This window comes from Streptopelia decaocto, assembly GCF_964273445.1.
Source record: "Streptopelia decaocto genome assembly, chromosome: 5".
Lineage (NCBI taxonomy): Eukaryota > Metazoa > Chordata > Aves > Columbiformes > Columbidae > Streptopelia > Streptopelia decaocto.
Window position 1 is genome coordinate 49,233,412 of NC_138659.1, and position 26,369 is coordinate 49,259,780.

A 26,369-nucleotide genomic window follows, 5' to 3' on the forward strand; every position below is an offset into this window, starting at 1 on the left:
AGCTGGGGTAAGCACCAGCCACCCCGACACCCGCTACAAGGTTGAACCCCAGCTGCCCACCAATGCGGGTGTGCCGGGGCAAGCCCAGTCACCCCCCGACTGCTCTTCTCCGACGTAAACCGCAACTGCTCCGCCAACAAGCACACACGGCAAAAGCCCAGGTATCTGGGGTACACCCCAAGAACCCCGCGACATTCCCATTCGCGCTGCAAACCCCAGTGTCGCCGCCAGCAGCGGCCCGGCCGGGGTGAACCAGCGCGGCCCAGCCCGGCTGGCCGGGGCTCATCCGCTCGCACCACCTGATGATGATCAGCCCCCTCCACAGCGCAGCTCCCGCCGCGGCTGCCCGCCCGGGCTCCTGCAGGTCCAAAGAGGGTAGGGGATTATGGTTTATAATTAACACAATTAAAAATAGATTTTGAATAAACTGAACTCTGAGAGGATAGAAATCTGTTGTGCAACTGGCACCTTAGGAGGAAAGGAAGTGGTATTATTCAAAGGTAATCCAAGACACCGCAGCAGAGGACCTTCAACTACCAGGCAAGTACTTTTAAGCTTGTTTACAAACCAACCCCCAGTGAACTTAATACATGCACTGAGCAGCATGAATTTAACCACAGCCAGCTCCGCAAGCAACAACACAACTGCAGGGCTAGGCCAGATTATAATCTATGCTGCTGTACTCAGAAGCTCTAGTATTTGTGAAATTTTAGTTTGCTTTCCAGCTGGATTCTCAGGCTGAGGATCTCTCACTGAAAAAGATGCTTAAATTCAAGGGTTTTGGTTTTTTAAATACCAATCAGTCTTGTATTTAAATTTCTTACAGATCTGTCTTTAAGATAATAGCCATGAAACACTGTATGTGGGTTTCCTTCTCAGTTAATATTCACTAGAGTCTTTCTTGGGAAGGGAGAAACTGGGCAGCCAGTTACACTGGAGAAAATGGGAAACAGACTATGAATGAAATGCTGTGCAGTTCAAAACCAAAACCTGGGGGTGGAAAAAAAATCTGTATAAAGAAGTTCGAGAGATGGGGCGGAGGGGGGGATAATTTTTTTGCCTTTATTTTTTAATACTAACCCTCTATAGTTTGGGACTTCTATGAATTATTTATAACTAGGATAGAATTTTCAGAAAGAAATGGGATTTTTAAAATCAACAGCCTTCCTCAGAACATTTTTATTGAGGAAACATGTTTGTGTGTCTGTAGAAGACATCGGGATGCTTGGAGTAAAAGAGTGCAGGAAGAGAAGACTGGGTTAAATTAATTCCCGCTAAATACCTACCAGCAGACTTACTGTCTATATGAGGAGCTGGAGACAGAATTGTACCAGGGTAAAAAGGATACTGTGTCTATTTATAGCACTGCCTTCAACACCGCAGGAATTCAAAGGAAAACTCCAACTCAGCACACAGTCTTCTCATCATCTGCTTCTGTCAAGATTAAATCGGGGCTGGGATGATTCCTTTCCCCTGCAAATCCCTGCTAGGAAGGATCTGTTCCTTCCTGCAAGTGAGGGACTACCATGGTACAAACCACTCCAGAGCTCATATGATCTGGGAGTCTTCACCCAGACAACTGTCACCTCTTTCCTCTTGGTAGTCAGAGGAAGGGGATAAAAAGATCCTTACAAGCCTCAGCACTTCAGCAGGAAAAAGCAAAGGTGTTTCACCTGCTCTGCATCCCTGTTCTCCATGCTGTCCCCAGCCCTTCTCCTACACCAGATGCTCTGGGGCACTTGCAAAAAACATGGTAGCATAGCTCCAGCGTGCTCCCAGTGTCAGGAGGCAGGGAGGGGAAGATCAGGGTCCTGGCACACAATCATTGTCACTCATGGTGTCACTGAGATCAGGCCTGTACCCCACAGGGCATCCATCTCTGACAAGGAACGGGCTCCAGCAGTTGTATAGGGCACCTATTTGTCAGTGGAAATGATTTCTGATGTTAAGAGTACAAATGGGAGCAGCCTTGGAAAAGCTATTGGCAAAAACCTGACCACCACTCCAAGAATAAGGCAGGCTCCTGGAGTTCCTTAGGTCCACTCTTCTTTTAGCATCACAGTGCCTCAGATCTTTCCTTCTCATCTTCCACCTTCCAGTTTCTCTTTAATAAGAGCTGCTCTTTCATTCTTCACAAAGCACTACCTACTCTACACTCTCGGTGCTCCTCTTCTGTAATTCTGTTATCAAGCTGTCTGCTAGGTGGGGAGCAGAGGTGCAGGACTTGGTGCTGCGTTTGAGGTACAGATAATTATTATGTGCATCTTTTCTTGTGGTTGCTGCCTCAACGGGTGGAAAACATGCTGTTCTCAGATAGATTTGCAGCACTCTGAGCTCCTGCCTTGTCTTTTCTCTAAAGCCAGTCGTGTGGTGTTCCTAAAATAATAAACACAGCCTCACTGCTGCCACAAAAACCCCTGGTAAATATATTTTTATGGGAATGAAATATTAAAGGATTTGAACATTTCACTGAAAGCAAAATATGAGCAGTAAGGTTGGGTAAAGATTCAAAGGCTGGTTTACTTCCTTTCCCTGGGGCACATCAAGGCTGTACTGTTTGCACTTTAGAGATGGATAGCGGGGAATTACTTAACCCAAAATGATGGAAACAATTCAGACGATAATAATATAGCATGAGAGTTTCTCACATTACATCTATTCCCCATACTGCTGGCTATATTCTGCCTTCAGATTCACATGCACAACTCTCACTGGATTCTGGAGGAACTGTATTTGAAGCCAAAATGCATTTCATTGTCTTTCTGAAGTCTCTATGGTTTAGTTGCTAAATCCTGAGCTCAAGGACTGGGGACAAAGCTTGTCTAAACATTTCCCAGTGTCTGTCTCTGTGAGATTCCCATCTGCTGTGTTTTATTTTGAATTTCATCTCCCTACTTTCCTAAAAACACAAAGCAGAAACACAGGTTTCCTCTGCCCTGGAGTGCAGGAATCACCAAATTTCCCAGCAGGTTCTTTCACAACATATGGTGGATCCAAGTTTGTTTAAAAATGCTACAAGCCCTTTGTGGAGTAGAAAGAGAGGAGACCAGAAATGTGGGCCAAGTTTCTGAGTGTTATGAACACCCCCCATTCCCCAAAGGGACTCCATATCCTGTTTCTTCTCTCCCAAAAATTTCACCTGGCTTTGGGTTTCATTAGGAGAAATACACATTGCTCAAGTCCAGGCTCTAAGTCTTCGGTTTGTGCTTCCTGCTGACACTGCAGAGACTATACGAGCAAAAAAACTGAGTCTGACCTGTGGGCTTCAAATTTACTACAATAGCAGAGCAAATTAAATGGAGAGCATGTTAAGCAGGTTGGGAGATTGTTGTTGACCAACAAATCTTCATTAAGTTCCCGCACCAAGCTGTGCTGCATCTCCAATGTAACTGATTATTGTGTCTCCATTTGTGTTTCAACTATATCTTCACCAGGCTTAAAACGAACTCAGACTTGCTTTAGGTCTAATTAGAAATAAAACATAATATTCATCCACGTTGCCCCACACATGCACCTAGTTTGGAGGTGCTGGTGCATCATTCAAACAAGCCAGGTTCCACTCTGTTCACCACCAGGTATTTACTGCTCTGGTTTTCGCTAACTCTTTTATTTACTGCCAGTGTCTCACAGAGACTTTGTTCACTGTTTTATGGTGACTTTCTGGATTAGCGGTTTGCATTACCAAATACAAGGTCTGAAATTAGTTCCTGGCACTGATCTCCAAAACTTTCAGCTCAAGAGCCACCAGCATGAACCCCAGGAGTTCATACAACTCATACCTCCCCATAGCAAAGCCCACGCTTGGCATAACAGCAGCTTTCACAGAATTAGACCAAAGCTCTTTTTCGATATTCATGACTGAAGGGAGGCTACCACAACTGGAGCCTCTGACAGCCTTCCCTGCAGGCCACTACTAGAAATACAGCTCCACAGGCAAAACTCAGGTGCCAAGCTACTCTGCTGTATGAGCTTTAAAAACACTGCCCAATTTAGGCCAAACAGAGAAAGGTTTGAGGAAGAAGTGCAAGGAAAGCAAGAGGAACTGAACAGCAGTACTGCGAGTTATATAGCTTCAGCATCTGCAGTGTACATGCAGAGCAGGATCTTCTGCCACAGACTGGCCTTGCCTTCAGGTAAGATGAGAAAAAATTATTAGCTATTTCTCTTCTGAATACAAGGTAAGAAACTAAAGGTATTACATGCAGATACACCGCAAATGACGGAGGTAGCCTTTAGTATCATTCTTTGCCAGATAACATTTATGGTGACCGAACTACATACTGGCCATACCCCATACCACATTGTTCTCAGAGTCAGACAACACTTGAAAAACATGGATAGGACTCAATCATTTCCATATCAAAGAGAAGGCATTGATTACTGGGCTATGGGGTTATTGGGTTTATGCAGCACCACCTCAGTATGAAGGCTGGTACTGGTTCCCAGCACTTGGGCACTGCAAGGCAACCTCCCCTTCACAGAGCTGCCTGTTGTGTCCCTGGCAAGGCTAAGAGTGTGAACACAGCAGCTGCCTTCTCATGGGATCTGAATTATTTTTTGCTAGTGGTTAATTTGTTTCCAGCTCTAGAAGAAAACGAGTTCTGTTCTGCTTGTACCATGTGACCTATGACATTTAGGGGCATATATTTTTAATTGCCAGTTTTAGAAATATGGTAAAAGTTAACCTAAAGGACAAATAATTAGGAATACCTGTAATCTCAAGAGCTAATACAAATTCTGGGAAATTCTAAACCTCAAATCAGCTGTACTACATAGTATGATGGGTTCCTATTCTTTTTTTTTTTTTTTTTTTACCTTCAGCAGACTTAGTAGTGATATTTTACAATGAGAAGAAAGCAATTTGCTTAGCTTACTTAGGATTTAATCTCCTTCCATTGCACCTCTTAGACTGCACACACATCAGCAAGCAAGTCTCAGCTCTGTTCAGTCTCAGTCTGACCTCTGTACTAACTTGATTTATTGTTTTTAGTTCTCATATAGTATATTACATTATACCCCAACGGGTCTGATTAGAACTGGCCAGTATTTTAATGATTTATGAGGGGCATCTGGGACTGCATGGGTAGCATACGTGTTGTGTCACTGCTATAGGAGGAGTCTGTATTGATCCATTCCAGTGTGCTCCAAGACAACAGCGTGTCAAATTCCAATAAGCTTTAGTTCACAAACCTGATTTAACAGGTGGCCAAGCTTGCACTGGGACTGACTGTAGTTCTCATGGTGGGAATAAAACAAAACATCTGGATTGCTTCTAGTCATTGCATTATGAGAGGATTTCCATTCCTTTCCCTTGTTCCATTTCTACCTTACAGGGCTTAAGGAGGTGTTTATCCTTCCCAGTTCTGTAGCCAGAAACCTGGGCAATGGGAGCTTGCTATCAGCTCTGTGGTTTATCTTTCTGCCAGGGAATGCTGGTGAGGACAGGCTCCTGGAACTAGCCGTCCAAACCTCTCTCAGTCCTGCCATGGCTATCACATTGCTAGAAAGTCTCATATCAGAGAGGCTGGGGTGAGAGCAAGATAGACTAATAAACACTTAGAAAGACAATGTGGTTGTTCTTAAGTCATAATGTCACCACATTTAATAAGGGATCATGCTATTTTTTTAGGGTATCTCTAAATAAGGACTTTGCAAACATGATAAGAAGGGTATCAGGAGAACAGCACAGTGACATAGGGTTTCTGTGTCCTTGGTTTGATTTTGCATGTTCTGAATTCTGTTCTGAACAAAGCTAAAATCTGCCAAAGCATTCCTAGGAAATCTCATCCCTATGCACGGAAGTCCAAATTTGACCATGATTTTCACTTCAGAATGTAAGCTATCTTTGACTCACTAGAAGTAGGCACAGCTTTTGACCTAAATTAAATCAGAGGGTGACTCTTAACCCTGGTTCAGCTGTTGCTACAAGTGTTTGGCAGCACTCTGCCCTTGGGTTGCCTCCCAGCTCAGTCTTTTGTACAGATGTAGAAAAATCATCCAACTTAACTTTACCATCTCCACCTGTGTGGTAGGAACAGCAGTTTCTTCTTCACAGGCTCACTGTGGTAAGAACTATAAAATGCATTCCAGTGCTCAAGAAACACCAGGGAACTGGCTGCCTACCTCCTGCTGTCTTCCACCTTTCTTCCTAGCAGGTTGCTCACCCTTCCTGCTCTGCCAGCCTAGGGATACGTGTCTGTTGTCTCCTGTAAGCTGGGTAGCACTGAGCCATCTTCATGATGCTCGTAGAGACCACTGGGCAAGAATAAAGAGCAATGAATCTGTCAATGTCCCCAAACAGAGCAGACCCAAAAAAGAGCAATATATTCTTTTTAAGATAGAAGAACATACCAGAGCTAGTCACAGGGGAGAAGGGCTTTGCATTGTGCCATCCTTTCAGTTAAATCCTTGGGGCAAAAACCATTCATTTGTAATGAGATTCTTTGAATTCTGAAGTCTGATGTTTCAGCGCTGGGCTTGAGGACACTGCTATATTAGTTATTGTTAAAGCAGCCTCATTCACCTTCAGATGTGGCCCACTAAAATCTAGTGGGGACACAAGACACAGACCTAAGGGACTACATTACAACCGGAGTTCTGTGCAAAGCACGGTGCAGGACATCCTTGGCCTCTGAGTAGTTATTGCTGAAGCAAGAAATAAACATGGCTTATGCCTCAGATCACTTTGGACATGACCTGGGAAAATTAGATCAGGCTAGATTAAGAACATGCAACATGGTAAGCCTGAGGAGTAGAACCATGGCTGAGAGACTGGAAACAGCACCCAAGTCACATTCTATCATTCTTCCATTAAGCTAGATGTATTGTGCCCAGCAACTCGTTTGTGGCTTTCTCGTGTTGTGTTCAGTTGGAAGTGAGATGTCTGGATCGACATCCCTTGCAAAGTAGACAGTATGCAAAAGACCATAGCAGTTGAGCTGCTTGGCAGTCACAGTTTCAACCCAAACAGCCTCAGAGAGGGAGCAGAGAATGTACCCTGTGGTGTACAGCAATGACAGGCTCTGCCTCCACACAGCAACAGTGCTGAGGTTGAAATGCATCACTGCAAATGGGAGCCTGCGGCCCACTGGATCTTCTTCAGAGAAATAGACTCAGCACATTTCAGGTAATCTGTGAACAAACCCAAGCTTGTGCCTCTCCACAGGGTCATGCTGTATTAACATCACCCGGAAATGAGAGCACCACACACTCTCTGCAACTTCAGGCTGCAAATGTCAGTAAGACCATTACCAGAAATCATGAAAAAGCAGCTAAAATTTGTGTTTTTCAGGGAGGGTGAACATTTTGGGATGGTTGTACCAAAACACCAGTGTCAGCCAGGCAACTCAGCTGGTTGCTGGCAGTTCCAAGAGGAAATCAAAGTGGCACACATTACTCATGATTTACAGCAACCTGCATCGACTTGCCAGCTTGTCTTCAGAAATGTTTCATCCTTTGAGTTTTCCAGTAATCTTCTGAGGGTGCTTGCAGAAGAAAAAACAGAATTTACCTATTCAGAGTACACTGGCTTTCACCTCAGACAAGTCATTGCTGGAGGCAATAGAGAGTAAGCAATGTAACAACCCTTGTGCACAGGAGAAGAGCCACTCTTACACAGGAAAAACTAAATTTTAGGCAAGTGTGTCTTCAAGTGGGAGCGTAGGGATAGCAAGAATGTCTCCTGAATGTAGAAAGTCCAAGAGCTGTTTAGTGCTACAATATTGTAAATTGGGATTTTTGTTTTCTCAAGAGGGAGTGAAAAATATCAGTACTGAATGGAGGAAGGAGTTACAGACTGTCAGAACTGATCACTTGTCAAGTCTGATGGCTGAAGTCCACTGCATAAGAAACTAGCAATTACGTTCAATCTAGGAGCGGTAGCCTGGCAGGGAGCTAGAGACACTCTCAAATACAGGTGTGCTGTTTCAGTGACAAATAGCATGGAGATGTGGCAGATGCATTTTGAACCAGCTACTGTCTTTGGGCCATATGCAATGTGTCTGATTCTCTACCAGGTCAGGTTTGGTTAACAGGTATAAGGATGTACTTGTCAGCTGAGAGCCCAGGAGTACCAAGGGGCTCAGAGGGCCCAATTTTGCAGCTGAACTTCTGTGCTCACAGCCAAAAGCCCCACACCTTTGCTGGGGCCAGGGCTGGAGGGGAACCGACTTTCCTTTGCTTCCTTGCCAAGAGCCAAGTTCAGGTCCTTAGAGCTCTACAGCGCTCGCAGTCCAGCTGATGACTTCATGAACACCTAGTGTTGAGAGGAACACAGCTCCCTGCACAGCTTTAAATATTTGTGTTTCCCTGCATATGCCGATGACATCATTGCCACCTGAGGGCCTGAACTCGGGTCTTGGCAGGTAAAAGCCTTTCGGGTCACCTTACATTGGGGTTCTTGCTCTCAATGCATATTTATGTAATGATTACTAGATGGCTCTAATTAAATGACTGTAAAGCACCACCTAAAATGCACTAGTAATAAATTCTTAATAGCTGATACTATAACAAGCAGTTACCAAAAAATATATCGTAACATGCAGATTGTTAACAGTGTCTGGGCTTGTTTAACGCACAGCTTTTAATAGTTACAATGCACACTATTAAAATAACATGTAAAATTTGTAACTAGTAAATAAAAGGTCCAATTCAGCAACAAAATACACGCAAGCTTCAGTGGTGAAGAAGCCACAGAAAAGCTTGGGGTGGATGAACTATCTCCTCTTACCTCTGCTACCCTTCTGGTGGTGCTACCTATCAGCCATGGCTTCTATAAAGCATAATCTATGTGCCCACCCCTGCCTGGTACAGCCTCTGCCCCTGTCTCTGTCCTGACTCAGGAACATGGCTAGGATTGAATTTATATTAGAAAAATACAACTGTGTCCAGAAAACCCTTGGTTTTGCATTCCACAAGGAAGGGATGGGTCTGGGAAAATCCATTTAGCTGCCCACGTTTTTTGCTTTTCTTTCATCCAGTCAAAGCTTCACTGTGGGCAACATCTCTACAGAGATGATTTGCCGTGGCTAAAGAAAAAATAAATACACGTGCAAGACCCAGAAAAATTAGCAAAATCAGAAGGTGGCCAGGTTTTGAGCATTTGGTACAACATTGCTGCACATAAAAGGATGGCTGCTTCTGTCTAGCCACTGTCAGGAACCACACACATGGCTGATAAATACAAGTGTACTAACCAGCTGATGACAAGAGAATATTTTTATACTACAGTCACAGACAAAAATGAGGCCACCCTGCCTTGAGGCCTGCATGCTGATGTACATCCTGAAACAGCTAAGACCATCAGGTCTGAGCCCTGCTGGCTGGCCCACAGACTTGTGATGAAAAAATTAGACATTTTTGAGGCTTCTGAGGCCTGGCAACCCATAACATCAGTAGAAGCTGTGGTAAATTCAGCATATTTGAGAACCAGGATGGGCTGATTGATTTCTTCCTTACATTTAAGTAATGTTTTGCATCAGAAATGTTGCTGCTGATTTCCCTGAATATCACATGGAGGAAAGTTCTACTCAGAGAAGTGTCACAAACCCTCTGCAGAGAGGACAGAAAATTTGGTACCAACACAGTACTGAGGGGAAAAAAAAACAGTCAGAAGTTTTCCTCTTCCTTATGGTGCTCAAAGCTGTCCAATACAGAGATTAATTTAGCTAGTCTGCTCCTCAGCACAGGCTCTGCATGATCTGTTGAGAGCAAGGCCATCTAAATGGATTTTGCCAGGTCACACCAAATGGGTGCCTTAACCTAAACATGTATCTGGGTTAAAGTTGGGGGTCTGGAAACCTCTCCTAAATTTGGAAGTGCTGTTCAGATTACATCCTCCAGCTGCTGAAGAGATTTTCTTACAAACAGTTGGCTACTCAAATACACTGTGCTTCCCTGGAAACCACCTCTATCTCAGTTTTCAAGTCCAGCCAGCCCCACCTCAGTCATTGCTGTATTTGATTCAACCCATCTATATCCTCTACTGCTCCTAGCAATTGATAAATTACAGCTCCAGTGAGACTATCGGGTTAAACACCACGGAAGAATGATGACAGTAATACTTGTCATTTGTATGGAGACGTACCAACAGAAAACCCTCAAACATATGTTATCTTGGAGGAATCTTTCCAAGGGATAGGCTTTCTGAGAAACATTTATGACTTTTGAATACACGATAGGCATGAACTTGACATGACCTACTTTGGCCAAGCCCTAGCTTCAGCCTGGACTTTTACCACCACAAATCAAACCGTCTATCTGAAGTGCGGTCAGACTGATATCTTCATTGAGATGACAAGGTTACAGCACACATCAGATTGAGAAAAAACATGATGTAGTGCACTTTGTTCTCAAGATTTAAAAATTCAGAAATATTTTTACTAAAGCCAGAGGAAAATGATGACTTTCTACCCACACACAAAAGCCAAAACAATGCCTGGGATGATTAAAATATTCACTACATCACCAAAATGAGAGTATTGACATCCTTATATTATACTCAAATCCCTTCTTTATCTTGGCATTGGAAAATGCAAGGAAAAGCAGAGGATATAAAGGCTTTCTACTGAATATCCAGGACACGAGTCATTTTTTTCCTTCTGACTTTCTAAAGCATCATGCTGCAGTGTTTTGTTTTGCTCCATCTCAGCCTTTATACTATCCTCTCAGCTTGATCTTGTACCAATGTAATGCCAAATTGTCAAATTACACTGACTTTTGAGTGTGTTCTTATTTAATTAAATACTATGGTGCTGGAGAAGTTGGAGATGTGACACATGTTTCCATGGACTGAGACACCTGTTTAAGGGATACCAGTCTCTAAAGGCTTTCTCCTCAGCACAGCACCGGACAGCGTTAAATATGTTACAGATAAAGCTGTAGTCACTGAACTAACTGAAAAACAACCAAAGCATCCACAGTATACACAGCACACAGGGGCATTCACTGCTGGGAAGAGAGGAAGCCTTGACATCCACGAGGGAGATGCTCTCTGTGAGCTCTCACAGGACCACTTTCTTTTCTTCCCGGGACATTCCATATATAAGGAACCACTGACCTGGCCACTCTTGTAGCCCAACTGCAGCAAAGCCACTAATGGGCTTCCAGGAAGGGGGCTACAGGTGTGAGCATGGCATGGTGACATGTGGGGCCGTGTCATACTCTGTGTCACTCTAGATGATCAGAATTATCTTCTGCTCTGCAATAGGCCTCTTTGATTGCAATTCTTCTGCTAGTAATAATTAAGGAAATTCTGTTACACAGTTCAGATACAATTATGGTTGTAGTACAAACCAATTCAAAATTAATCTCAATATAACAGTAAAATTTCTCTTACGTGACTGAATAATTACTGCAATACAACTCCAGTAGGGCAAAGATCAGGAACATTTCATGTGAATATCATTCAGAAACCAGCATTGTAAAATTGTATTGCTCATTCACATGACACACATCACAGAACCAGATCCACTACAAAAAGTGAATATAGAGAAACTGAGCTGAGAATCATTAAAAACTTATTTTTAAAATTAAGAACCACCACATTATTACATGTAATAATTTTCCTCTCACACTCATTTGTTTTAACCTATTCACACTCCTTATAAAACATTACACAAAATTTTAATCATAGCATTGTTTTCTTTAAATATGTGCATTTCAGTAAATGACACTTGCATGTAAAAATTTAGTGAGCTAACATGTTAGACTGACACTAGAACTGAGCAATCATTTATTCAGAAAAAATTGCCTTGTTTTCCTGTCTGTAAATTTTCTATGGAAAGCTACTATTTTTTTCAGCATATTCATTATTCAACATATTATTTGAATAGTCCTACAGAGACTTCTCTGCTTTTAAATCATTCACAGCCTGTTAGTTACAATTATTTCACATTTGAAATTTGAACCCAAGTCCTTAATTTTCATTGGACATAGCGTTTACATGAACTGAAGCTGTTGTCCAGTTGAACAAATGTGACTAGAATGCAGATGGAATAAGTTTTGCACACAGCATCAGTGGTTCGTGCCTGTTTTTCAACAGAAGTAAATTCCTTAGCTATAATACAAGATCAATGTGAGTACGAGCTGGAAGTCATCTCAGGGTAATTCTGGAGAAGCACACCCATCTTGCAAAGACAATTATTCCACAACCTTCAATAGCCCTGTGGCACACGCTACCTTCTTTTGCCAAACCTATGCAGTTATGTTCCCTTCCAGAAAGACAACTTAAAAAAAAAAATCTCTGAAGGAGCACTTTTCCTAAGGTGTGCTCTACTTCTGAGTTGTCCACCCAGCTGTTAGAGGGACAGAGTTACGGACCTGGAAAGCACAGCTCCCAGAAGAGCTGTTGAGAGTTGCTGCCTGTCCCTCCCCATCTTAACGACAGCCTGAATGCTGAAATGTTGCCTGGACTTTTGGACAGTGCCCTGTTATTCTCCACTCATGTAAGGCTTAGGAAAGCAAGGCTGACAGCAGCCTTCCATCTTCTGAGGCTAGGTAATATGAAAATCAAAGTATCTATACAGTGGAGAGGGCAAGAGGAATGGATAACAGGCAGTAGTAAGGAAGAAAAGAAAAAACTTGAAACTGTTGAAACGAACTTTATAAGGAGTGAGAAGTGGCCTAGAGCGGTCATTAGCCACACTGCCAGGAATAAGATACATCAAAAAAGAAGAACATTTGCTGCAGATATTATGAGGTGTGAAGGATTGGAGGAGGCTGTTATAATTGAAAGTATTTAATGAGCTTGTAGATGTCCCTGTGGTCAGGACACAGGAAATGCAAGTCCCATTTCTGCTGCAGACCTCCTGCTTGGGATCAGAGAAGTCATGCGGGTGTTTGAGATCACCAGCGGGAGCCACGCAGACCTGACTCAGTGGGCACTGGGGTGGGTCAGTGTCAAAGAAGCTGTCAAAATCAATGGGGGATGTCCGTTCCAGTATGGGAATTCCTCCATGCCTCCTCTTGCATGAAGCTATCCAAAATGGGCAAGAACATCTGCTTTTGTTTTCACAGTAAAAGCTGACACTGGCGGAGATATGCACACTTGGGAGGGGGGCACATTCCACAGTGGAGCTCTTTGTAACACAAACAATACAAGACTATCCTGGGAACATTATTATTTTGTGAAAACTTACTGTATTCAAGAGGACAAGACTGCCTGTGAAGGTGGCAGAAGAAGGTGTACTGACAGAAGAAAGGGTTCCTTTTCACAGCTGCCAAGGCAAATCACCCAAGTGCATGGCATAAGGGTGGCTTCTAGTGAATCCTTCCCTCCTCCATTTCTGTGGACATTTCAGGGACTTAGTTATTCCATTTCTCCTTCAGCAAAACAGTGGATTAATATAAAGGTGCAGTGAGCTCCCAAAGCAGTCTAGTCTTCAGACTCTTTGTGCATGCAAAGAAAAATATTTTTAAACAAAATTACACCAAAATATGAACTTAGGGCTAGTGAAAGTACCTTGATGGGAAACCAGGAAAACCTTTCACCACAGTTAATATTTGGAAAGAAATTGTCAATGAAGGTGCTTGAACATGACTACGGCCTATTTGCAAATAGCAGAGATTCAGCAGAAAGACAGAAAGAATTTTAGGTTTTCTGTGCTGGACTGTTCTACCCCAAACCACCCCTCTAATCATTTATGCAAAAGACATTCAGCAGTCAGTGGCAATGCAAGGTTTTGACTCATTGACCATATCTTCATCCATGTCCTAGACAGATGCTTCTGTTCTACAGCAGCCTGAGTTGACAGAGTTCCCAATATCTCTGTAATGCAGATACTTGACTGATTTGTAGAACATAGAAATCACATACATTTTTAATAATTTTTTAAAGCATAGCTCTGGTAAAAATAGAGTCTCTATTCCCCTCTTCAAACATCCTCCCAACAGTTCAAGTCTATAGCTAACACAAGGAACCACTATTTCAAAAGAAATGTATCATATGGGAACAGATTAATACCAGAGACAAATTGATGCCTAACAAAACCTGTTTCTCCTTGTAATTAAAGTTCTTCAAGATTAGAAATGGGACGGTTTTGGAGAAGGCAGAAAGGAGAGGAATGCAAATGAAACAACCTATTAAAAAAAAAAAATCTATATATTAATGCTCATGTGAATGGCAGCTGGAATCACTATAACTAACTCATGCAGATTCCTTCTGCCACAAACGTTTGTCATTCAGACAACAAGTATGGCTGGCAACTACCATCACAAAGAACAAAAATACTCATAGAGTTTCCTCTGTTGAAGCTGACAATTAGGAGTTAACCACTGAATAAGATTTTGTGTGACTAATTCTATTGAGCTCAGCTCAGTTTGCTGAGCAAATTATAAAAGACAAATCAGATAAATAAGCAAGTCCTAGGTATGTGGTTAAAGGAAAAACTCAGCATACCAAATTAGCAACTTGTTTCTATGCCTGCTGTGTAGCTACATTTACACAATACATTTTCTGTAGCATTACCTGTTTCTGTTTGAAAGCAGAATTCTCATACTGGCATATCAAGGACCGGTCTGCTTCACTGCAGTAGTGATAGTGTCTGGAATTCCAAATACAGAGTGGGAAAGTTCATACTACTATGTATAAACCTTTAAAAATATAATAATGAACATTTAATTGACTGTTTGACATATCTAGAAAGAAGGGTTGAGTAGTCAGGTCAAAATAAGCCTGCTGAGGCCTTAAGCCTAATAGTTTGAGAAAGCTTTAGCTTCCAATTTGCCATAATAATAGGAAACTTTATTTAAGAAGCACAAGCTTCAAAATCATTGTCTGAACCACAACACGGGATTATGGGAGGCACTGTACTGTTGTTGTTTAGATCACAACAGCATTCCTGAGTCCAGTCATGGCCTCTGCTGTGATAAGTATATAAACACATGAGAAAAAGACAATCTCTGTCCCCAAGAGCTACAACTGTAACTGTGGGCAAGCCTTGGGAAGGGGTAAGGGAGGGGAAGGCAACCTCAGAAATGTCTCTGGCTGGTGCTGAATGTCTGCCCTCCACTTTCAGGATGGCCTGGGACTCCCTGTGCAGCAGGGACTTACTGCGCCCCAAGATAAGAAGCTCCTCGAGCCGGACGCCCGGCAGCCCACGCAGCACCGAGACACCATCCCTGGAGGAGCTGCGGCGTCTGCTCTGGACACACAGACACCCCACAGGGCACGTGGACGAAGTTTGGCCAAACCTTTACGTGGGAGACCTGTAAGAGAGAGGGGAAGGTTGAAGGTGTTCATGCAACATTTGGCCCCCACCCTATACTCCCTGAAATAATCTACTCTTCATTTAAAGAGAGACCTAGAAACTAATTTAGTGCCTCACAGTGTGTCAGGCAAGGCTGAACTCCGCTTAGGATGCTGTCGCATAGAAAAAGGCATCCTTAGTACTCCAAAAGAATATCTCCCCCTCTGATTTCTGCTCTTGTATTAGTACAGGAGTCCCACCCTGCAACAGCCTGGTGGGGCCATGGCATCGGTACCACAGGCAGTCATGACAGAGCCCAGTTAAACAGGACCAACCTTGTGTTCTCCTCACATTGCCAGGCGGCATCAGTCCCCTGAACCGATGGGTGCCCAGCAGAGGTGACCTGTTGAGAAAGCAAACCAGAAAACTCTTGGCTTGTGCAGAAATAGCTTCACCATCACCTTTTTATTTTTTGTCATTTGAGAAGAACCACCTAAACTGATGTTTGGGGGGAAAAAAATTCAGGAAACAAAAGTCACTTTCTTAACGAGTCACTTCTGTCTTGAAAGACTTTGGTGGAGACTTTATACCTGATCAACCTGTCAAAAATAGCCACTACAACTTCATGCAGTTTTAACAATCTGCACCATCAGCAGCATGCTCTACCCCGCATTGCGATGCAGTAGGTGAATATAACCCCCCGTCCTTCTTCCAGGTACGTTGCTCGTGACAAAGCACAGCTGAGCCGAATGGGCATCTCCCATGTTGTGGATGCTGCTGCTGGGCGATTTCATATTGACACGGGACCCAAGTTCTACAAAGATCTGTCTGTGGATTACTATGGCGTAGAAGCAGAGGACAACCCAAACTTTGATCTCAGCATTTACTTCTACCCAGTTGCTCGATACATAAGAGCAGCACTGAATTCCCCAAGAGGTAACTAGACCATCTGTGCATGCTGCATACCTTCTGCATAAGAGCCAAGTAGGGCAAGTTATCAAATAGTATCTGGCATAACCAACCACCTGCAGATGTGGGTAAGAATGGAGATAGCCAAACCAAGTAGCATGACGCCTGCCTTCTGAACTCCCACAGTGAGCAGCAGTTCCCCTGAAACAGGGAAGGATGCACTGAACGGGCTTTTAAAAGTGTTTTGGTATGCCTCGTGCTATTCATTAATGAAAGATAAAATAGCAAGTATCCCTTATTACCTATAGTGACATACTGACCTGGGAGACAGCACATACACAATTTTTTCAAATTAGTGTTGGGATTTAGAATAAATTCTGGGATGGGGTAAAAATGCCATGCTGTTGCTAGAAGGAGTATAACCTTGAAATAGGAAGATAACCCACAAAATCCTTGGACTCACTAAATACAGGCCAGATACGATGCCAGAGGCCTGGGGCTAGTGGGGGATCGTTACTGTTAAGGATAAGCCTTCACAAAAGCAAGTCTTCACTGGGGCACAAAACTGTACAGATACCCACTCAAAAATAAGTGATTCATTAAGAGAACACTTACACACTCAGCAAACTGTTTTGCTTGCATCATGGTGAGCTTTAATATCAATGAGGGTCATAAAATACTAACTACCCAGATTAACCATGTGCAGCTAGTAGATCTAATTTACACCACGCAATCTAGGAAAGGGAGACACAGTTACTGAAAACAGTGCACCTCTGTGCTAGATTCCTCAGCATTTACTGCTGTTTGGAGGGCTTGACCCATCCTGTTAGAAAGAATTGGACTTTGGCTGCATTTGGATTTCAAAACCACTAACACATTTGAGGAATTTGGACCTGCACACATTTCTATTACAGCGTATACTGTTTGCAATTGAATTCATTATTTGTGGTGCTCCAGGGAAAGGTAAGATCCAAAAATCTTTTCATGTGTGTGTAAAAAAAAAAAAAAAAAAAAAGTTTCCAAATCAATTGACAAAAGACAGAAAACAACAGACGAATCATGGTGACTACAAAAGCAAACAAAATCAGTGCTTTGCAAGATGCATGCCCAAATACTGAAAGCTATGAATGCAGAACAAGTTAGGGCTCAAGGCAAGCACAATGAACTCATGTCTAGAGTGTATATTTATCTCTACTCCCATGCTTTTAGACATTGCTGTACTGAACTCCATATGGAAGTAAGGTTCTGGGAATGGGGACAAGGTGAAATTCAATCATATACAGTCCAGCTGTTGCTGACATTCATCATTTTAAGGAAAGTGCAACAGTTTAGAAAATATATAAACAAGATGTTCTGGAAGCATAATTTCTTGAGGTATAGAAATTTAGCAGCTAAATACCCATGATCTGTGCAAGGATGAGACAGGGAGAGGATTGTTACTCATAGCATTTAGAAGAAGAGAAAAAATGGCATTTATTATAAGCAGTGATGCTGAACTAAAAATTACACCAGGTGACAAGAGGCCTGTTCATATTAAACTCAGGATGTAATAAGGTACTTTTGTTTGACTGAGAAGTCATTTAAGACTGCTGCTTAACTCTTACAAGCAAATTTAGCATCTTTTCTTTAATGGAATTAAATTATCTTTTTCACCTGGGAGGATAAGTCGAAGTTAAGACTATATGAGGCACAAACATATTTAAAACTATGAATCAAATACTAATTAGAAATAAGTAAGAACTGTTACTCCCATCATGCTAGAAGAAAAATTCTGATGCTTTACACCAGAAGTCCAGAAAACAGCATAGTGAGATTTACTTCAGATTTCTACCTTAGCTGAACAGATTACGTCTTTGATGATGTAAGGATTTTCTTTTTAAAGCAATGTCTTTTGCTCATGCCAGAGCATGAGCAAAAGGAAGCAGAGGAGCGTGTACTCACCTGCTCCTCATCGGGAGCTATTCCTGTCACAATGGTCAGTGGCTGCATAGCACCCTGACTGACTTCCTTCATCATCTTTATTGTCCACATTAAGAAATACAGGCAGTACTATTGCAGCCATGCCATATAAGCACTATTTTATGAACACTGTTTCCTTGGCTGCCTTTTTTTCAGCAGACCCCTGCTGTTACTGTGCCCACTTAACAGAGCTGTTTGGGAAGGCTTAGCCAAGAGCAAGCAGATGCACAAGCTGCCCCCTTCTCTGCAAGGAAAAACATGATGTCAGGGAAGTACCGTCTTTCTCCCTCATACTCATGCTCAAGGGGCAACACCTTGAATATCAAGTTTGACCCTTGCATGGCCATCTGTGCAATTTGCATTTTTCTGGAGTACAGCTAAACCTAAGCATAAACCAGCAGCGTTTGGCGAAGTCTAGCAGGAGAGGGAAGGAAAGAGAACTTGAGAGCACAGATGAAAACATGCCATGAAAACTATTAAACTAACAGTATGTAGACAGAGAGATTCCCAAGGAGAGAGCTTCTCCTTTTATTGACCTCCAAACACGTTTAAAACGGGCAGGTTAAAATCACCCATTAACTTCCTGAAATGGCAAATCCTTCGAAAGACATTTCCTTTCTTCCGCTTCACTGGAGCAAATGAGAAGCTCGGATCCCTCTTCTGCCTTCTTGGTGGTGGTGGTTATGAAAGAAGATTAACTTACAAGAAAAGGGTCCTCTTTCTTGACTCTGCCATGGGTGCATTCCATACACCAGTTTGATCTCTCGCCCTACAGCAGATGACAGCCCTTACCTGTTCCGGGAGGCGTGGGAAGGAAAGGACATGCCACTATTTAAAGCTCTCCATAAGCTTCATGCTGTTTTCAGCTGTGACAAATAGACACTTGATTAGTCAATAAATAGACAATTGATTCTGCACCTGGCTACAGGATGGTGGCTAAAATGTAACAGGAGATGAGAAAACCACAGTGGAGTAGGAAGAGGCCCTGGGACCTCCTGGCCCAGCTGAGCTCTCGTCCTGGTGAGCAGCACAATTCTGCTGGATTCAATGGGGCAAAGGCAGCTGGGGCGTTCACTCCGGGTGACAGTCTGCAGACTGCTCTTAAGCAAAACTGAATCCATCCTGCAAGAACGCAAGGGCTGGTTCAGGACATTTAGCTCAGTTAATGATGAGTAGCAAAAAGACAATAAGATATTATGTGTTTTAATGACTAATTTGTTCAACAACATTGAATTTCCCAACTTGATTTTGGCCAACAAAGTTGAATGTGCAAACTTCATCCTTAGCACAAACCCTTTGATGTCAGTAGAGTTACAGCAGGCATGAGCTGGATATAATATCCATAATCCGTTGTTAAAAACCAAGTGTCATTGTTCTGCACAAATCCCAGCCAGATGACAGTTATTGTCTGCCTCTGCAAAAAGTAGCTTGAGATGTGTGGTGCAACATTTCAAATAAGGATTGCAATATTTAATAATGCCAAAAGCTAAGTGGCCCCACTTCTCCTCAGTTAATCCCATTATTCCTAAGGGATCCTGTTACACGCTCAGAAAGAAGGTTGCAATATGGCCCTCTAATGTGGGATCAGTCCGACTTCTCTTTGCACTGTATGATAAAACAAATAGAGGCGAGGAAAGCAGATCTGAAGGATGTCAGCTTGTGGCGTGGACTCTGTGGTATAGAAGATCTGGTTATAACCTCCTTGCCCAACCATGACAGAGGCATGTGCCACAACTGCCCCTGCGAACACTGCTCGCCCAGGCTGTGGTCCAGCAGCCACCCGGGAATCCAAGCCTTAGTGCTGGGACAGTGCATCTCTGCTGCCTGCCGCCAGAGCCTCACGCAACCTGCTGCCAGCAAGGCCACTGCAGTCACTACATGGTACAGATCTGCTTCAGGCACTTTTAAAATGCGGTATATCGTGGTGGGTTCAGAGTGTCACTTAACTCAGATAGAGCAAGTGCTAGAAGACAAGGGTCTGAGCCTGTACACAGAACCAAATGGCAACACAGCTTTTGTTTCCTGACTCAGGTTTAACATTCAATTTGTTTGCTACAAATAATCACATAGGAAATTCAAATATGTTTTCATTAGAGCAATTTTACGTTAGTTAAATCATTTCATATGACAGTCATTTTATTGTCAGTGTACCAGCATTTATCATAACCTCTGTACCTCATGAAACAAAACTAACAATGTAGAACAGACATAGCACATGTAAAAGAAATAATATACCTGCATTCTCATGGAAACAAGTGTATCAGAGAGACCTGCCCATTAGGACCAGGGTCATTAGCTGGGGCTTGTCCAGGCTGTCGCTGAGACACCTTCTAAATCTAGATGTCAATCTAGGAGGATTCTTTTGAAGTGTGGATAAGCCAGAGAAGCAGACAAGAAGATTCAGTGCGTTCTTACTTACCACCTCCTCCTCTCAGACACAGAATTAGATACAAAACAGTAGAGAGCCAGCCTGTACAAGCAGGAGTCTGGAATTTGTTCTGCTTTCTGTGCACACAACAAAAACACATCAGGCAATAGTTAAAGGCAGCATCCATACCTGTGCTTAGCTCTGTCTTCACTTCCAGACTGCAGGTGGGACAGAGCATTTTCCAAAGCAGAAGGCTCCCTCTGGCTGGAAAAAAAAAATGGACCCAAGAACAATTTTTAAATTTAATTAGGTTCCGAACAGTAAGTCTCCTGTCCTCCATCCAATTTCTGGCCAAATTTAGATGGAATTCCAAACTATTTAGTGATTCAAAATCAAATTCACCATCAAGGTCATCTCTTTTTTATTTTTTTTTAACCCTCTTCCTGGTGCAGTTCAAACCATAAATATAATTTCTTTTAGTTATCAAATGTTAGTAGCTTAGATGTTTTTGGGGCGGGGGGGGAGGGGGTGGGGTGGGTAGGAAAAAAAGGGTGTTCTATTTCCAAGAAAATTTTTTTAGAACATATAGTTCCTTTGCTTCTGTTATGTGGGCTGTGCATCAGGGTGAGAGTCTGGATTTCCCCAGTCCCTGACGCTACGTTGCAGTTAGGCCGACTGTGAACTACTGAAGCATGGATTTTCCAAAGACCTTTGGAACTTAGCCCTGTTTGCAGAATTTCTTAAAGATAAATTGTGCTCATGACTCCTTTATGTCCTGCTGAAAATCTCAGACCTGGCTTATCTGGGTCTGAAGTGCCTTCTCCAGGCAAGACAATACAGCATACATATCCCACCAGGTTGGTGTGAAGGCTAATGATAGTGCAGCACACTGAAAAAAAAGCCTAGTTAAAATTCAAATTGCCATTATCTTTAGCAGGGGTGCAAAGCATTTTGCCATATTCCTGCAAAAAGTAGGACTTCACTTCCAAGAATCCCCATGGAGTTAATGGAATTGACAGATGTAATTTAACTTGAATAATGGCATCAGTATCTCAGTTAATTCTGTCAAGCTGTATCTGAATCGGAAAACATAAATAGAAAACATTTGATCTACTAATTCTGCAAAACCAACATTATGTTGGGAAAACCTCTTCCTTCCCCCGAAGGTTTTGATGCCCAGTCCCAGTCTGCTGTCACCAGAGCTGGTTTCGCTGCTTCCTTGGAGACTATATTTGTCCCTTTATTTCTGCTGAAGACATGTCTATCTTTAGGGCTGAGCTCAGATTTCTCATGCCAGGATAATGAAAGGTGGCTGTGTCACATACATTGCAGCATTCAACACTTCTCTCAACCTGCTGGCCAGAGCGGGTCTTTACAACACAGGCATGTCGCTATGCCATCATCATTAGTCAGAACTGGAACAGTTGCTAAATAAATACCCTGTCACAAACAAAAAGGGATCTAAGATTAAAAGCTGTGCACAAAGTACCTGGAATTAACACCCGGGGAGACAGGGGCAATCAGTCTGAGGTTTTTGACTGGATCTATGCTCATCATCCAACAAGGATATTTTTGTCTTGCTCTCTGGTAATAGAGAAATTAAGATGCTGTAAGCACAAACAAAGGAAACCAGCTCTGAAATGCTGTCCATTCTTTCTACCCCTCCTTACATTCTACAGAGAAACAGCATCTGAAACACTGTATTCCATCTCCAAAGGTAAAAAAGCAACATGGGATTGTTTTTACTGATTTTCATCTTTTTCTGGATATAAATGGTATTGTTGTTAAATTGCACGTCAAATAGCTATACAATTAGTAGACAAGAGCCTTCAAATAAGAGTGTAAAAACCTCCTAAAATTAAAAAAAATACAGAAAAGATTTTGTCTCAAACTTGTGAAGATCTGCAGTGAAGCAGTGTTCTGAAATTTTCATGCTAGAAAGACTACTTTTTTTTTTTCCAGCTGCCTTAACAGGACACAGAGCTGTCCACTAGCTGGTCAGAAGTTCAAATCTGACTCTAATCATTAGTTGCTTCAATAATGTCCAATCGTTGGGCCCTGCTCTCTGTGAAAAGACTAGATCTGGCTGCAGCAAAGGACAGAAGAGTCTGAAATTTTTCAGGCATGGCTATAACTGAGTAGAACAACAGGTCATTTTTCTAATTAAAATTTTTTCATTGGATCACACCATTTTTGTGAAAGCTGAAGCATTTTACAACATTTACAAGATGTAGGTTTTCAGGTTCCAGAATGAGCTCTTTGTTCACATCCAGAAGGAAAATACTATGAATCTGAGTTTTTCCCTCTGAAAGCAATCCTTTTGACAAAATTTGCTTTAATTTCACATAAGACCATTTTAAAAAAATGCTTATTGCCTTCCAGCATGGGTCAAAGACACACATCAGAAACCTGGGAAGCGGTCATGATACAGAATTGGGTTTCTCAGGCTGCTTCCATTAGTGATCACAGCAGCAAACCCAAAAGCAGAGAGCAGAGGGCAGGAGGGATCCCTGGGAGTCTTCCCTGAGGCTCACTTAGAGCAACATGGAAGGACTCACAATATTACTCTTAACGAAGATGTACACCTCACATTGAAACCTCCAGGGAACTCAGAACATTTCATAAATTGTTTTTCTGGTGATCACCTAATGCAGAAGGGAAGACAAAAGCGTTAGGGAAGATAGTGACTACAGATATACAGGGTAGGTGTGGGAAAATAACAGAAGTTTGTCAAGGAGAATTATAAACATGCTTAAGTGACCTACAACTGAAGTGTAGAAAAACACTTATCATACTAATTGTTATTTAGCCATTTGTGTTTTGATACCACAGCCCTGTGACAGACTTAGAGGCACCCTATCAAACATGATTGAGACACTTGCCCTGCTGTGGGAAGATCAAAGCAGGTAGCGGTAAACTACACCTGCGCAAATCCCTGAAATACAGGCAAAAGCAGCAGGTTCAGCGATCCTCTAGCGTGGGCCGAGCTCCGCGGTACCCGCGTCCCCACCTGTGTGCCTCTGTCCAGGTGCTGCTTTGGGAATACCCCGGTTGGCGCAGTAACGAAAATAAATTTACTCTTCACATTTCATCTGAGGTTTTGTGGTTGTTCCTGCATCCTGCCTGTGCCAGCTTATACAGTAGGCTATAGAAATAAAAAAACATAAGTAAGCAGGTGCAAATGGCATATACGAACAGGAGCTGTTCTTACAGGTAACACCCATTTCCCCACACGCTTCCAACAAGGTCTGGGCAGCAGTCAGCACCCTCAGAAAGCATTGCTGCCCTAAGCAAAGAAGAAAAAAAGAGCTTGTTGAAAATCAGGAGTGTTCCTATAATAGCACCAAGGGCTCCTGAGCATCACACATTTGAAATCCCAAGTGTCCAGGCACTCTTGTAGTAACCTGTCAAGGCTGCTTCCCATCGTATGGCCTTCAAGTATGAAGACTTGAAGCTTTGCCAGCAAGTACATCACTCCCTAAAACCACACGTGCGCAAGCAGGGACACCATGGATGGCAGGCTGGGCAGGAGGGCCAAGGGCATGCCATCAGGTTGACGGCTAAGCCCAAACAAGCAAATGTGGATCCTGGAGTAAAATTATGAATTTTCCATGCCCAGACATTGCAAACACCACTGTTTCCCAGCCATCAGTGCACCGCGTCTGCTCTGCAGGGCTGAACACATCTGTTTGCTCAGCCCCAGTATCAGCACCACTTCCATCTCTGCTCCAGCATGATAAACCCCACCATTTGGCCTCCTGACTTAATTGGATCTCTCTCTCTCCCTTTTCCAGGTAAAGTACTAGTTCACTGTGCGATGGGAATCAGCCGCTCTGCAACTCTTGTCCTTGCTTTCTTAATGATCTGTGAAGATATGTCCCTCGCTGATGCAATTCAGACTGTGCGTTCACACAGAGGTGTCTGCCCCAACTCTGGCTTCCTCCAGCAGCTCCGGGAGCTGGACATCCAGTTAGGAAGAAGGAAAGGCAGAGGAGCAGAGACCTGCTAGCACCAAGGGGTGATGCTTCCTGGCGCTGGATGGAGAGACGCTGCCCTCACCGAGGACAGTGCAAGGACGCTGTCAGGACTGCTGTGCAGCTGCGCTGAGAAACACCTCGGGAAACGGCTGAGAATGAGCAAGCTGGTAGGACTTTGGTATGTATTTTTTGGATAAGCCCACTAATTGGAAAGAAAATGAAATAAAGAAGGATTCAAACCTGCAGTTTTGCCCACCTGGTCCTGTTTATTTAACTACCTGTTGGGCAGGGCATAGGGAGCAGTTGGGTTTTCCTGCAGAATTAAAGGCAGCACAGTCCACTTGAAAAAAAGACTTTTTACTTGCTTGTAATTTCATTTATATGGCAAGAGGGAAAATGGCTGAACTAGTAAAAAGAAAAAGAAAGCATGAGATTTTTAAGCAAATCTTTAACATTTCACATCCAGCTGGCACAGGGGTAGACTTCAGGTTTTGTAAGCTGACATGCTCCTTTAGTCAGACACGGTGACACCAGTCAGGATCCAACTTGGACCTGGGGCTCTCTGTGTTACAAGACATGGAGGCTCTCACTGGGACCCTTCACAAGTTCTTTCAGCTTCCAATATACAGCAAATACTGAGAACTTTAAAAGATCATGAAATCCTCAGGAGGCAGTACTGGAGGTCCCAGCCAGACGCTGCACCCTGGGGCATGGCTATCGACCGCCTCGCTGCTGGTCAGAGCGGGGAAGGTGTCCCCTTGCACGTGGAAGACAAGGGGCACACTCAGGGCACGCTGCCCACTGGTGCACTGTGGGGTGGCAGCAGTGCCAGACAGAAACATCCTCTGCTTGGCTGGCAACCCAGGACTCCAAATCACATTCCCTAAATTTCCCTGTTTTAACAGAAAACCAGAACCTAGTGTCATCATGTCAGAGCAAAAATGAGCAGTGCTTCTAACAAATTCAAAGCAGCAGCTCTGCATTTCGATTATTCTTTTACGCCCAATTGGCCACATTTAATCTTGTGAAGAACTCGAAGCAGATATTTGCTTCAGTGCAATTACAGCCACATACAGAACATTGGCAAATGCAAACAATATAGAATTTCCACTTGATGGCAGATTAATTTGGTGTGATGTTTTCCCTTGGGAGGTCTTAAAGGCTTGCAGTTCTGAAAGTACCCTGCAGTTTGTATTTATAACACTATGGATGTTGAAGAGAGAAGCATATACTGGTTCTGAAGTTTCTTTTGCCTCCATACATTAAAAAAAATTAAGTGAGCATAGCACACTTCCACTGAATTTCTCATAATGCAATATGGGAACATGATTTCCCTGCAGAGCCTATAGAGAAGTTCAGGTGGTGTTTCCACTTTCATAAACATTGTAAGTAAAACACAAGCAACGCTACAGACTAATTTCCTCTCAGGGAACAGAGAGATGTGTCTTCCCTTCAAAAAGGGTCCCATCCTTTGAGACTGGAGTAAGCAGCCAGAAGGGAGGTCACAGCTAATGATGGAAAAATCAGTGAAGTTATAGTTTTCACAGGCCTCTTACTGGCTGTTGCAGCACAGAGATTAGATTTCAGTGAGCATGGTGGCTGAACCACTCCTGGCACTTGGGTCTCCTCCACCTCAGTCTGTCTGGGGATCCTTCTTTATTCCAGCCCATGCTGAAGCTGTTTTGTGAGTAGCCTTTTCAGTTGCCTGACTAATCACTCCCTTCAGGTCTCTGTAACTCAGCCTACGCGAAGCCAAATGGCACTGTATTAAAGCATAAGAAGCGTGTGAAAGACAATGGTCCAAAATCTCCATGCATTGAGCCTGTCAGGACAGGTCATAATTCCCAGCAAGTTGCACATCTCAAAACATCTGTGCTTGCAGGGCAGAATTTAAAGCAAACTACTTCTCTGAGTGACTGAGCCTAAATTTCCCCCAGCTGAGGCCTGACAGCCATTGTGGGATGATTTCAT

The 26,369-nt window shown here is 43.1% G+C and overlaps 2 protein-coding genes across 3 annotated transcripts in view; one reads left to right on the top strand and one right to left on the bottom strand.

The window, feature by feature from the left end:
• SAMD8 (sterile alpha motif domain containing 8) overlaps nucleotides 1-11,442 on the bottom strand; it is a 63,582-nt gene extending 52,140 nt beyond the window's left edge. Inside the window, exon 1 of the mRNA XM_082053465.1 lies at nucleotides 11,336-11,442. The gene's annotated coding sequence lies outside the window, so the exon portion shown is untranslated. The remainder of the gene's footprint in view (nucleotides 1-11,335) is intronic.
• LOC309440120 (dual specificity protein phosphatase 13B-like) lies at nucleotides 334-24,606 on the top strand. 2 transcript variants are annotated; one of them, XM_082053472.1, is made up of 4 exons: nucleotides 334-540; nucleotides 15,015-15,206; nucleotides 15,901-16,121; nucleotides 24,216-24,606. In XM_082053472.1, exons 2-4 carry the CDS (start codon nucleotides 15,016-15,018, stop codon nucleotides 24,428-24,430), a joined length of 627 nt encoding a protein of 208 aa, XP_081909598.1. In that variant the 5' UTR covers nucleotides 334-540; nucleotide 15,015; the 3' UTR covers nucleotides 24,431-24,606. The 2 variants fall into 2 exon arrangements, with proteins under 2 accessions (XP_081909598.1, XP_081909599.1); XM_082053473.1 differs by having other exon boundaries at nucleotides 24,371-24,606.
• The last annotated feature ends 1,763 nt before the right edge of the window (nucleotides 24,607-26,369 follow it).

Bases quoted from the DNA above. Each gene is read 5' to 3' on its own strand.
- LOC309440120 (XM_082053472.1), top strand. From the start codon at position 15,016: ATGGCCTGGGACTCCCTGTGCAGCAGGGACTTACTGCGCCCCAAGATA. The intron at 15,207-15,900 runs GTAAGAGAGAGG...TCCTTCTTCCAG, and splicing joins AACCTTTACGTGGGAGACCT to GTACGTTGCTCGTGACAAAG. The intron at 16,122-24,215 runs GTAACTAGACCA...TCCCTTTTCCAG, and splicing joins AGCACTGAATTCCCCAAGAG to GTAAAGTACTAGTTCACTGT.